General features: G+C 53.5%; 1 protein-coding gene across 1 annotated transcript in view; it reads right to left on the reverse strand.

Moving 5' to 3' along the window:
• Positions 1 to 8653, reverse strand: part of C2CD2 (C2 calcium dependent domain containing 2) — a 36263-nt gene extending 27610 nt beyond the window's left edge. The window contains exon 1 of the mRNA XM_049785456.1: positions 8249 to 8653. Coding sequence (XP_049641413.1) covers positions 8249 to 8530 — 282 coding nt within the window. The 5' untranslated portion in view covers positions 8531 to 8653. The remainder of the gene's footprint in view (positions 1 to 8248) is intronic.
• Positions 8654 to 12531: the final 3878 nt, after the last annotated feature.

Below are 12531 nucleotides of genomic sequence, written 5' to 3' on the forward strand. Positions count from 1 at the left end.
GGACTTATTCCTGAGTACAGAGTCAGGAGTAACCCCTGAGCATTGTCAGGCCTGACACAAAAACAAAGCAAAACAAAACAAAATTAAACAAAATGAAGGAGCTGTAGAAATAGCACAGCGGGGAGAGCCATTTGCCTTGTATGCAGTCAACCTGGGTTCAATCTCTGGCACCCCATATGGTCCACCATGCCCACCTGAGTGATTCCTGAGTGCAGGGATAGGAGTAATCCTGAATATTGTTGGTATGACCAAAAAAGAAGGAGGAGGAGGGGGCCGGAGAGATAGCATGGAGGTAAAGCATTTGCCTTGCATACAGAAGAATGGTGGTTTGAATCCTGGCAGCCCATATGGTCCTCTGAGCCTGCCAGGAGTGATTTCTGAGCATAGAGCCAGGAGTAATCCCTGAGTGCTGCCGGGTGTGACCCAAAAACAAAAAACAAAAAACAAAAAAAAAAAAAGGAGGAGGAGGAGGAGGGAGAAGAAGAAGAAAAAGAAGAAGAAGAAGAGGAGGAGGAGGAGGAGGAGGAGGAGGAGGAGAAGAAGAAGAAGAAGAAGAAGAAGAAGAAGAAGAAGAAGAAGAAGAAGAAGAAGAAGAAGAAGAAGACGATGACAATGATGTCACCAGGACTCATTACGTAAAGCACATCACAAATCTATAACACATCAACACACACATGCTTGTGTGTGTGATTTACACACTGCTACAAATAAATGAAAACACAGGCAGGGAGAAATGACAGTTCCTGCAGCAGAATTGCAAGTATACTTTAAAAGAAATGTGGCAACAAGCCATTTTTTAAGCAAACATCCCAGATACAACTGTTGCAAGATTGGAGAGACAGATGTAAAAATAAATTAAAAATAATAAAATCAGGGGCCGGAGAGATAGCATGGAGGCAGGGCATTTGCCTTGCATGCAGAAGGATGGTGGTTTGAATCCCGGCATCCCATATGGTCCCCTGAGCCTGCCACGAGTAACTCCTGAGCGCTGCCGGGTGTGACCCAAAAAACAATAATAATAATAATAATAATAATAATAATAATAATAATAATAATAATAATAAAACAATAATGATAAAAGTCAGTGAACCAAAGTTAGTCTTGTATACAGTTTCCAAGCATCTACGCTGGCTGTGGATAAGCACAGAGGGTAAAGAGGGAAAGAAAGACGGGCAAGAACCATGCGATGGAGGAATCCAGACGGTCTGGGAGGCAACACGATGAACTCGGAGCCACCTGGACTGAGACGATCCACAATCTGAGTGGAGACACCAAAACACGGGGATATTTGGCAAGCTCACAATCAGTCCTGGTCCCCATTATCAAGGTGCTAGGGAGCCATGAAAGACAGGAAAGCTGCTTCTGGCTGAGGGAGAAGCAGAGCTCGCTCCGGGGGTGGCCAGGGGAACCCCTGCCCAGGGCTGGAACAATGAAAGGATGCGAGTCGGAAAACTGACATTCCTGCATCTTCACTTCACAGAAAAAATCCGCGCCAAGGTCAATTTCCTGCCCTGTTATAACATCAACATGGGGGGGGGGGGCTTGGGGAGAATCCTAGTAACAGCCTGTGTGGAGGTGGCTACATCGGGAGCCCTTTTGTGTTTTGTTTATGTTTATGTTTGTTTGTTTGGGGGCTACACCTCAGCTTCTGCACTCAGAAATTGCTCCTGGCAGGCTCAAGGGGGGGGACCATATAGGATGCCGGGATTGGAACCACCATCCTTGTGCATGCGAGGCAGACACCCTACTACCTCTGTGCTCTCTCTCTTGGCTCTTAAGAAGCATTTATTTTATTTTGTTTTTGTTTTTGTTTTTGGGCCACACCCGTCGGTGCTCAGGGGTTACTCCTGGCTCTCTGCTCAGAAATAGCTCCTGGCAGGCTCAAGGGACCATATGGGACACCGGGATTCGAACCAACCACCTTGGGTCCTGGATCGGCTGCTTGCAAGGCAAACACCACTGTGCTATTTCTCCGGGCCCAAGAAGCATTTATTAAAGGTGTCTTGCCATGTTGCTACATCATTTGAGCATCAATCAAACTGCATCCTTGTGAACAGCGGCTGGAATTCATCCCCCCACCCCAGGCATTAGCACTGTAAGCTGTTCCGGCTTCCCCTGGGTTGGCGCTAATGTCACCCACCTGAGAAATATTGTGATACTGGATCCAAGGTAATTGCCTGCATTGTTAGTGTGACTTTGTACCCATTCATTTCCTCTGGGGTGACAATGATAACAAGGCTTTATTAGGAATCCTGGAAGCTGTTCATTTTCTGAGCACAGCAATACGGTGATGTCAGCTGCTGACGTAATAAATACACGGTGACCGATATATAAAGATTTTATATATATATATATATATATATATATAGGTTTTTTGGGCCACATCCGTTTTGATGCTCAGGGGTTACTCCTGGCTCTGTGCTCAGAAATCGCCCCTGGCTTGGGGGGACCATATGGGACACCGTGTGATCGAACCGTGGTCCTTCCTTGGCTTGCGCTTGCAAGGCAGACACTTTACCTCTAGTGCCACCTCGCTGGCCCCACGGTGACCATTATTAAGATGGCTTTTCTTCCTGGGCCCAGAGAGAGCACAGCGGTAGGGCATTTGCCTTGCATGCGGCTGACCCAGGAGGACGGATGCGAGTTCGATCCCCGGCATCCCATATGGTCCCCTGAGCCTGCCAGGAGCGATTTCTGAGTGTCGAGCCAAGAGTGACCCCTGAGTGTCGCCGGGTGTGATCCCCCCCCCAAAAAAAAAGGCTTTTCTACAAATGGGAGTGATATTACACAAATACTAATTCCCTGGCTCTAATCCCTGAGCTATGGTTTGGTGAAGGAAGAGTAGGTACAGCCGATAGAAAGAGAAACTTGAAATTATTATTTATTTTTACCACTTCTATTTTTATATTTCTTAAACGAGCCATTAATAAAATAAATTAAAAAAAATAAGGGGGCCGGAGTGGTGGCACAGCGGTAGGGTTTTTGCCTTGCATGCAACTATCTAGGACAAACCATGGTTCTATCCCCAGGCGCCCCATATGGTCCCCCAAGCCAGGAGTGATTTCTGAGTGCATAGCCAGGAGTAACCCCTGAGCATCACCAGGTGTGGTTCAAAAACAAAGCAAAACAAAACAAAACAACAACAATCATAAATTAAAAGCAATTCCTGGCATTCCATATGATCCCCCAGCCAGGATCAATTTCTGACTGCATAGCCAGGAGTAACCCCTGAGCATCATCAGGTGTGGTTCAAAAACAAAGCAAAACAAAACAACAAACATAAAATAAAAACAATTCCTGGCATCCCATATGGTCCCTCGAGCTATTTCGGAATGTAGAGCTACGAGTAATCCCTGAGGGCCGCCAGGTGTGGCCCCAAAACCAAAATAATAAAATAAAAAAAATCAATTTAAAAAACCCCACGAGGTTTTGCACTGAAGGATTTGCAAAAAAAAAAAAAAAAAAAAAAAAAGCCTCCCAGTGCTTATCTTTTTCCCAGCGGATATGTCCCCCCACCCCCCCACCCCCGCTGAACTCTGATTTATTCCCTGGCACAGATAATGCTCAGAGAGGTCAGATCTGGCCTCGGGGTCACACAGCAAGGAAGCACAGAACTGGAATGTGACCTTCAGTCAGCAGAGGCCCCCCCTCAGCGCCGCCCAGGGCCACACACAGCCCTGCCCCAGCCCTGCCCTTGTTTGGGGGGGGGGGCGGGACAGAGTGGAAGTTAGCTTTGGCTGCCTCAGAGCTGAACATAAGTAACCCTACACCCCCTCTTCCTTCCCCCAAGTCCGCCTAGGATGGAGAATAAATACAGAATGCTGAGACTGGCTGTGCTGGCTCTGGATCTCACAAGGATGATGTGCAAAATTATCAATGCTCTCCCTCCTCTCTCTCTCCCTCTCTCCCTCCCCCCCTCTCATTCTCTCTCTCTCTTTTTTTATTTTTATTTAATTTTTTTTCTCTCTCTCTCTCTCTCTTGCGGACACCTGGGGTCAGCCTTCAGCAGGGAAGGGGGGGGTACTGGGGATTGGGGTTGTGTGTGTCAGTGCAAAAAATAAAACCAGGGGCCCGGAGAGATAGCACAGCGGCGTTTGCCTTGCAAGCAGCCGATCCAGGACCAAAGGTGATTGGTTCGAATCCCGGCATCCCATATGGTTCCCCATGCCTGCCAGGAGCTATTTCTGAGCAGACAGCCAGAAGTAACCCCTGAGCACCGCCGGGTGTGATCCAAAAACAAACAAACAAAAAAATAAATAAATAATAAATAAAACCAGGAGCAAATGTTGGACACCTGAGCGGGAAGGGAGGCCCAGGACCCATGAGCTAAGCCCCGAAAAGTTTCCAGACGTGAGGTGATGCAAGAGAAGGGCCCGAGCACAGAGGTCACAGGGCAGGACAGACCCAGGCCCTCATTCCCTCCCAGCTGACCTAGAGTTGGGGGTTTTGGGGGTCCACTCCAGCCCAGACAGCCCAAGACCATCTGCATGTTGCTATTAATAAGACCTTCCACCCTCCTCAGGAAAAAAAAAAGCATCGCTATTTTTGTTTACTTGTTTACTTTTGGGGCCACACCCAGCAATGTTGTAGGGTTTCTTAGGGGCTCTGTGCTCAGGAATCATTCCTGATGATGCTGGGGATTGAACCCGGGTCGACAGCATGCAAGGTAAAAAAAAAAAAAAAAAAAAGCTCTCCCTGCTGGATGGAGCATCACTCCAGCCCCATCTCTGTTTTTTCTTCCTTTAAAAAATTTATTTTTTATTTTTGGGCCACACCCAGCGATGCTCAGAGCTTCCTCCCAGCTCTATGACTCAGGAATCACTCCTGGCAGTGCTCAGGGGACCATACGGGATGTCAAGATCAAATTGGGGTCCCCCCTGTTCTATCACTCTGGCCCCATCTTTGCTTTTTCTTTTTTCTTTCTTTTGGTTTTTGGACCACACCCAGCAGTGCTCAGGGGTTACTCCTGGCTCTGGGCTCAGAAATCACTCCTTGCAGGCTCGGGGGACCATATGGGATGCTGGGGATCAAACCCGGGGCCATCCTGGGTTGGCTGTGTGTAAGGCAAATGCCTTACCGCTGTGCTATCACTCCGGCCCCATCTCTGCTTTTTCTACAAAGACCCCGGATGAGTCTAGTCTTAGTCATCTGTCTGGGGGCTCCACCTGCTAAAAACTGGGGGTCTGGGATGATAGAAACAAACAGCTTTGGCCAGCCCTGTGGGGGTTGGTTAGAGGTAGCCACAGCCAGCCTAGGGGCCAATATCTTGCAGCTTGCCAAGGAGGCGCTGTCCAGCCCTGGGCTGAACTGGGGTGGCCAGAGCACTAGCAGTGGGGACAGTGATCCCCAAAATCTCCTGGGCTTGAACCCCAGGAACACACGAGGAGACTGAGCCCACTTCTGGGCTTAAACAGCTGGTCCAGTGACACAGTGGGTCAGTCCTGGGCCTACAGGGATTGGGGCGAGAAGGGGAGGGGCTCAGGACAGCTTAGGGACAGGTGTCACCTCGTGGCCAAAGGGAACTCCCTGGTTGTGGGCACAGAACCCCCTATGTGCCAGCCAGCAGAGAGGACCTGTTTCTCAGGGGGAGGGTGGCTCGAAGGTACCATGTTTCCAACCCCTCCAACTCCCTGCCATTGTAAAGGATTTGGGGTGTGAGGGCCAGTGTGGGGACTGGGATCCTCCCATTTGTTCAGGTGCAAAGGAGATCGCTAGGCTGAGGGAGTCGTCCTTGGCTGGCACCCGAGAGAGGGGTGCCTGTGGTTTGGGGGTGTCCCCAATACTTTTGGATCTCTGGGCAAGTGAGGAGAGGGGAGGGGGCCAGGGTGGGGTGGGAGGAGTTTAGGGCCCCTCCGTCTGTCTTCAGGGGCATGGCCTGCCGCAGTCAGGCGAGGTGGAGATGGATGAGCTCAGCCAGTGTGTCCCCTGAGTGAGACTCGGTCACACACCCTCTCTGTCACTCTGGGCTGTTGGAGGGAGAGAAAACAGGACAGGAAAGGGGAGAGCAGGGTGGGGTGGGTGGCTAAGCCGCTGCTGGTCTGGTGGGGGACAACAGCGGCCCTAATCGGGGGGATTAGAGCTGGAGGAGGCAGAGATAATCCGGGACAAGCAAAAGGCTGGGACCACAGCAGGGCAGGGCGGGTGACAGTGGACAGAAGGCCGCCCAGATACGATGGGTCCAATGGGTCCGCAAACCCTTCCATCTGGGGCTGCCCAGACCAGATTCTGCAGGGAGGGTTGGAGGGAGCGGGTCCCCAAATCAGCCAGGCCCCACTGCTGGTGCCCACAAACCCGGCTTGGATGAAAGCTTCTGACCCCTCAGCACTGGCTCAGACCTCCCCCCACAATATTAGGGGACATGTCGGGTGACCCCGGGCCTCCCTTTGGGCCCTCCCTGCAGCAGCCAGACTGGGATTCCAGCCCTCCAGGTCACTGAGTCAACAGGCCCAGCCCTAATGCTCCGGGTTTGAGACTCTCAGAGTCCCCATTAGCTGGCCTCAGAGTGAGAAGCAGACAGGTCCCCCCAATTCCGCCCACCACTCCCTCACCTCTCACACAGCGCCCGACAACTGCCAGCCACCTGCGCCACCCATGTCACCAGCCCGGCCTGGACTCAGTCCCAGTACCTAGTACTGGCCAGTGGTAGTCAGTGAAGCAGCTTCCTGGGAAAAGACAGCTGGGCTGGTTCCCATGTGTGAGGTCAGTTGGGGCTCCCGAAGAGATGGGGAGGGTGGGGCCCCCCAAAAGACGTCCAGAAAGGCTGGGGGACAGATCCTAAGTTTGCTTTTTCCAAGGGGGGTGCCTCTACCTGGCCATGCTACTCCTGGCAGTGCTCGGGGTGGGTGGGGGGACCATGTGGGGTCAGGGATTTAATCAAGGTTGGCTGTGTGCAAGGCAAGTGCCCTAATCTTAGTGTTCTCTCTCTCTCTCTCTCTCTCTCTCTCTCTCTCTCTCTCTCTCTCTCTCTCTCTCTCTCTCTCTCTCTCAATTCCAGAATTTCATGACCTGGTCTTGGCTCTGTCTTTCTGTCTGTCTCTGTCTTTCTGTCTGTCTCTGTCTCTCTGTCTCCTGGAGACAAGTGCCCTAACTCCAATGCACCCTCTCTTTCTCTCCCGGGACCCTGGCAACCAGAATTTTGACACCAAGGTCAATGGCAGGTTTGGACCACACCTGGTGGTGCTCGGTGCTCACTCCTATGTCAGTGCTCAGGGGTCCCACTTGGCTCTGTGTTCAGGAGCCCATATGTGGCGTGGGGGATGGAACCGGGACTGGCTGCATGCCAGTAGCCCTGGGCTTGGGCCCTTCCCTCCGGGATGCTTTTCCCCCAAAGAAGGCCACTCTGTCACACGTGATTTTAGGGGTACAGAACCTGCTGTGGGTTATTTCAGAAGCTGATGCGTCCAAAGCAGGGAGACAGAGCCAGAGTGATAGTGCCACGGGGGAGGAAGGCATTTGCCTTGCGGTGGGTTTGATCCCTGGCATCCCAGATGTTCCCCCACCCCCGGCACTGACAGCAGTGATCCCCAAGCGCAGAGCCAGGAATCAACACAGAGCATCCTTGGTGTGGCCCCAAAACCCAAACCCAAAAAGCACAGAGTGTCCTACTGGGCAGCACCAAGGCATGACATCCAGCAGGGTGCCCCCACCTCACCGCCACCCCACCCAGGCCCCTCACTGGGAGAGCCTGACCAGCAGGGCCCACAGTTGCTGCAGAGAACAGTAGCCCACATGGGGCCAGGGGCCATGGGCGTGGAGGTCCCTCTCAGGCAGCCACAGGCGGTGTGACCCGGGGCGGGTGACTGACTCAGGCTCGCTGCCAGCCTCAGTTTACTCATCTGTAAGAATGCTGCCGGTCTTCTGTGACCGGCGCGGGTGACAATCTTTGTCTCTAGAGCGGCCAGCGCTTGGGGCTGGGCTGGCACTGTGGCCAGGCGACCAGTGGAGGGGCGCAACACGCTGGGAAGCGCTCAGAGTTGGGTACCGAGTCTGCATCCCATGGGGGGCAGGCTGGGGACTGCTTCCTAGGACAGATGCTTGGGGAGGGCGTGCCCGAGCACCCCCTGGCCAGGCGGTGACCCTGATGCAGCATGGAGGCGAGTAAGTCCTCCCTCTTCCTCTCCACTCCCAAACACTCCCCACAACTTCCAGGGCGCACCAGGTACAGGTGTGTGTGTGGGTCGCTGAGCACTGAACCGGGGAGTGTCCGGCCAACAAGGGGGGTCAAGCTCGCTCGCTCGCAGGCACTCACCCCTCTTCTCCTGGCCTCCTGGTTCAGGGCACGCACCCAGGCGGCCTGCCACTGGCTCCTCCAGCTCTTGCGCGACAGGATCCAGGCGAGCAGGGCATCAGGCTCGGGCTCCGGCTGGGGCTCGGTCGAGAGGGGCGGCCCCTCTCCGGGCTGTTCGTGGCTCCGCTCCCTGGCCAGCGCCCACTGCGCCAGGTACAGGCCCACGGTGCCCAGGGCCACGACGAAGAGGGACACCAGGAGCGGCCACTGCGCGTCCGAGAGCCACGCGCCCAGGAGGGCCATGGCGATGGCGCATAGCCGGGCTGGGGGACGCTCAGGACATGGCACCCGCGCCCCGAAGCGCGTGGACAGGCCGGGCTTGGAGACACGCGGGGTGGACAGTGCCGGGCGGGCGATCGGAGGCGATCCCCACCTCGCACCCCTGGTAAAGGAGGTGCCACCCGCACCCCGGGCCAAAGGGGGACTCTGGGCGTCTGGGCAGAGCCGGGGACCGTGGCCAGGCGCGTTTCCTCCTCCAGGAGCCGCCCCGGGGCGTCCCACCCGAGGCCCGCACTGGCCAGAGCAGGCCCGCGCCCCAAGAGGCGTGTCGGGGGCTGGACGGGGCGGGCCCGGGGCTGGGTGTCACCACGCGGGAGCCACCCCCTTAAAGGCCCCTGGCCACGCGAAGTCCGCTCTGCCCACCCCAGGGGCTCTGGGGCTCCCAGGCAAGCATGTGCCCCCTGTGCCCACGCCCACGCGTGTGTGTTTTGCGTGAGCTGTGGGTGCCCACGAGGCGCAGCGTCTTGCTGCATGCGGGGCGCTTGTCTGTGCCCATGCTGAAGGGTTTCTCCCTTTGCCCCCTGCCCCACCTGCCCACCAGCCTGTCAGGGTTTCATATCCCTGGAGAGGCCCCCCACGAGCCACCTCACCCTCACCCCAGTCCACGGGAGTTTTCGGGGTGCCAGACAGGGCCCCACGGGTTGGGTGAGTGTGCATGTTAGAGGTAAACTGTGTATTTGTGGGGTGAGTGTGTGTGTGTGTTTGTGTGTCTGTGTGGGGATAGGCTGCGTGGGGGTATGTCTATGTGTGTGTTTTTGTTTTGTTTTGTTTTATGTTAGTTTGTTTTGGGGTCACACCTGGCAACGCTCTGGGGTTATTCCTGGCTCCGCGCTCAGAAATCGCTCTTGGCAGGCACGGGGCAGGCTGCTGAGGATCGAACTGGGTCTGTCCCAGGTCAGCTGTATGCAAAGCAAATGCTCTACCACTGCGCTATCTCTCTGGTTCCAACATTTTATTTTTATTTTTATTTATTTATTTATATTTATTTTGGGGGGGGGCCACATTCCGCAGCACTCAGGGGTTACTCCTGACTCTGCACTCAGAAATCGCTCCTGGCAGGCACGGGGCACCACCTGGGGTGCTAGGGATCAAACCCAGGTCTGTCCCAGGTCAGCCACATGCAAGGCAAACGTCCTACCACTGTGCTATCTCTCCGGCCCCAATATTTTATTTATTTTTTATTTTATTTATTTATTTCTATTTTATTTGGTTTTGGGGCCACATCCGGCAGCACTCAGGGGTCACTCCTGGCTTTGTGCTCAGAAATGTCCCATGGCAGGCTCAGGGGACCATCCTGGAGGTCGGGGGTTGAACCTGGTTCTGCCCAAAATCAAACCCGGGTAGGCTCCAGTGGGTGGCGTGCAAGGCAAATGCCCTACCTCTGTGCTATCGCTCCGGCCCCATGTGTGTGTGTTTTGTGCATGTGATTGTGTGTCTGTGACATAGACATGTGTGGCTGTCCATGTGTTCCCATATATGCCTTTCTCTGTGCGTCTGCACATACATACCTGCCTGTGTGTGCTACCTCCTGTCCCTGTCCCACTCAGCCAGGGATCAAACCTGGGTCTATCCCAAGTTAGCTAGCTGCGTGCAAGTCAAACTCCCTACCGCTGTGCTATTGCTCTGGCCCTGTCAGGAGCGATTCCTGAGTACAGAGCCAGGAGTAACCCCAGAGCAAACCCCCCACAAAAGGGTTTCCACTTATTTATATATGTTATTTTTTCTTCTAATTATTTTTATTTTAATATTTTATTATAAATCTTTATTTAAACACCATGATTAAAGGGTTTCCATTTATTTCTTTTTTTTTCTGCACCGCCTTGGTGGAAATGAGCCCGGCAATGGCCTGGAAGCGGTCCCCTGCCAACCCCACCCCCAGCCCCGCCCGACCCCCCTGCACCCGACAGAGCCCCCCACCAAGGGAGGACCATGGGGAGGAAAGGACTGACGAGTGGAGGGGTCTGGAGGAATGGGGGGGGGCTGGAGGGTTTCCATTTAAATGATACCCAATATTGTACTTCTCAACTTCCCCCTTACTCTCTCAACCTCTCCCTCCTACTGGGGGAGAACCAGGGTCAGGTGATGGATGGGGCATTGGACCCCCAAAACTGAGCTTACACTGGGGATGGCTTGGGGGTGAGGTCCCCCAGGCCTCTGGTGATAGAAACTAAAGTCATAATATTGTAAACTCACAGGACGCATTAAGAATCTCTACAGCTGGGGCCGGTGAGATAGCATGGAGGTAAGGCATTTGCCTTTCATGCAGAAGGACTGTGGTTCGAATCCCAGCATCCCATAGGGTCCCTCGAGCCTGCCAGGGGCGATTTCTGAGTTCAGAGCCAGGAGGAACCCCTGAGTGCTGCCAGGTGTGGCCCAACAACCAAAAACAACCAATCAAACAAAAACCAGATACAGAAGGGCTGGCCAAAGGGTCAGGAGAATAAGGCTCTTGGTTCCTGCTCAGTGGCACTCCCTCTTTCCCCTCTTGCACCCTGTAAAGTTGGGGTTTGACCCCTGGCCTCCTCTGGTGGAAACAGCCATTACCCTCTGACCCGGAACCAGAGCGAAGGTGTGGAAGAACTGGGTGCCAAGCTGGGCAGACCGGGTGAACCGCATACTGCTGCGCCAGGGGAGGCACGTGTGTGCATGAGCCCGCCTTGGCCCTGAGGGGTTCCGGGACACCCCTCTCTTGCCCTGTGCAGACTGGTAGAACCAGTCTCCCTGCTTGGGCCGGGGCGGGACTCCCCACAAAGCTTGCCTGCCAGACTGTCGGATGTAAACACAGAGATATCAAATTCCTTGTGAGTATAAAATCGTTACCCAAGGAAGAAGCAAGTTGGGGGGCTATGAATTGGGGGTACACAGGTTTTTACACCTCCAGGCACTGGACAAACCATGGTGTAGGAACACTAGGAAAAAAGCCCTTTCTGTGGCCAGAGTGATAGGGCGTTTGCCTTGCACGCAGTCGACCCAGGACGGATAGTGGTTCGAATCCTGGCATCCCATAGGGTCAAGCCTGCAGAAGCGATTTCTAAGTACAAAGCCAGGAGGAACCCCTGAGTGCAGCTGGGTGTGACCTAAAAACAAAGCAAAAATCTCTTTTCTGCTCTTATTCCCATTACACCGCCTTGGTTCCATTCCCCAAAACATGGCTGGCACGGGAGGCTGAGCATGATGGAAAGAGCATCATTTTGTCACCATCTGTCATCTACCAGACTTCCCCATGAGGCAGGCCATCACCACCAAGGACCCACCAGTGGCAACTACCTGTGTGGAACTTTCTAGAAGGTGTGAACCAGGTAGGTGTCATCCTGGCAAAGGGAGGAAGTTACTGAAATTTTTTCCAAGTTCCTCTTTGGAATGTTTTACACTGACTGACAGGAGAAGGAACCCAATAGAAAGGCTCCTTTGTTCCCTTTTTCACTTAAAAAATGTCTCCTAGGGGGGCCAGGAAGGTGGCGCTAGAGGTAAGGTGTCTGCCTTGCAAGCGCTAGATCCCCCAGCGTCCCATATGGTCCTCCCAAGCCAGGGGCGATTTCTGAGCACTTACCCAGGAGTAGCCCCTGAGCATCAAACGGGTTTGGCCCCCCCCCAATATATATATATATATATATATATATATATATATATATATATATATATATATATATATATATATATATCCTAGGGTCGGAGAGATAGCACAGTGGTAAGGTGTTTATCCTTGCACAAGGCCAATATAGGTTGGACCTGGGTTCAATTCTCAGCATCCCATATGGTTCCCTGAACCTGCCAGAAGTGATTTCTGAGCACAGAGCCAGGAGGAACCTCTGAATGCCAATGGATGTTGCCCAGAAAACAAAAATAAACAAATAAATACATAAAAATAAAATGTTGGGGCCAGAGAGATAGCACAGCGGTAGGGCATCTACTTTGCACAAGGCAGACCCAGGACAGATCCCAGTTTGATTCCCTGCATCCCATAT

This window comes from Suncus etruscus, chromosome 13 (genome assembly GCF_024139225.1).
Source record: "Suncus etruscus isolate mSunEtr1 chromosome 13, mSunEtr1.pri.cur, whole genome shotgun sequence".
Classification (NCBI taxonomy): domain Eukaryota; kingdom Metazoa; phylum Chordata; class Mammalia; order Eulipotyphla; family Soricidae; genus Suncus; species Suncus etruscus.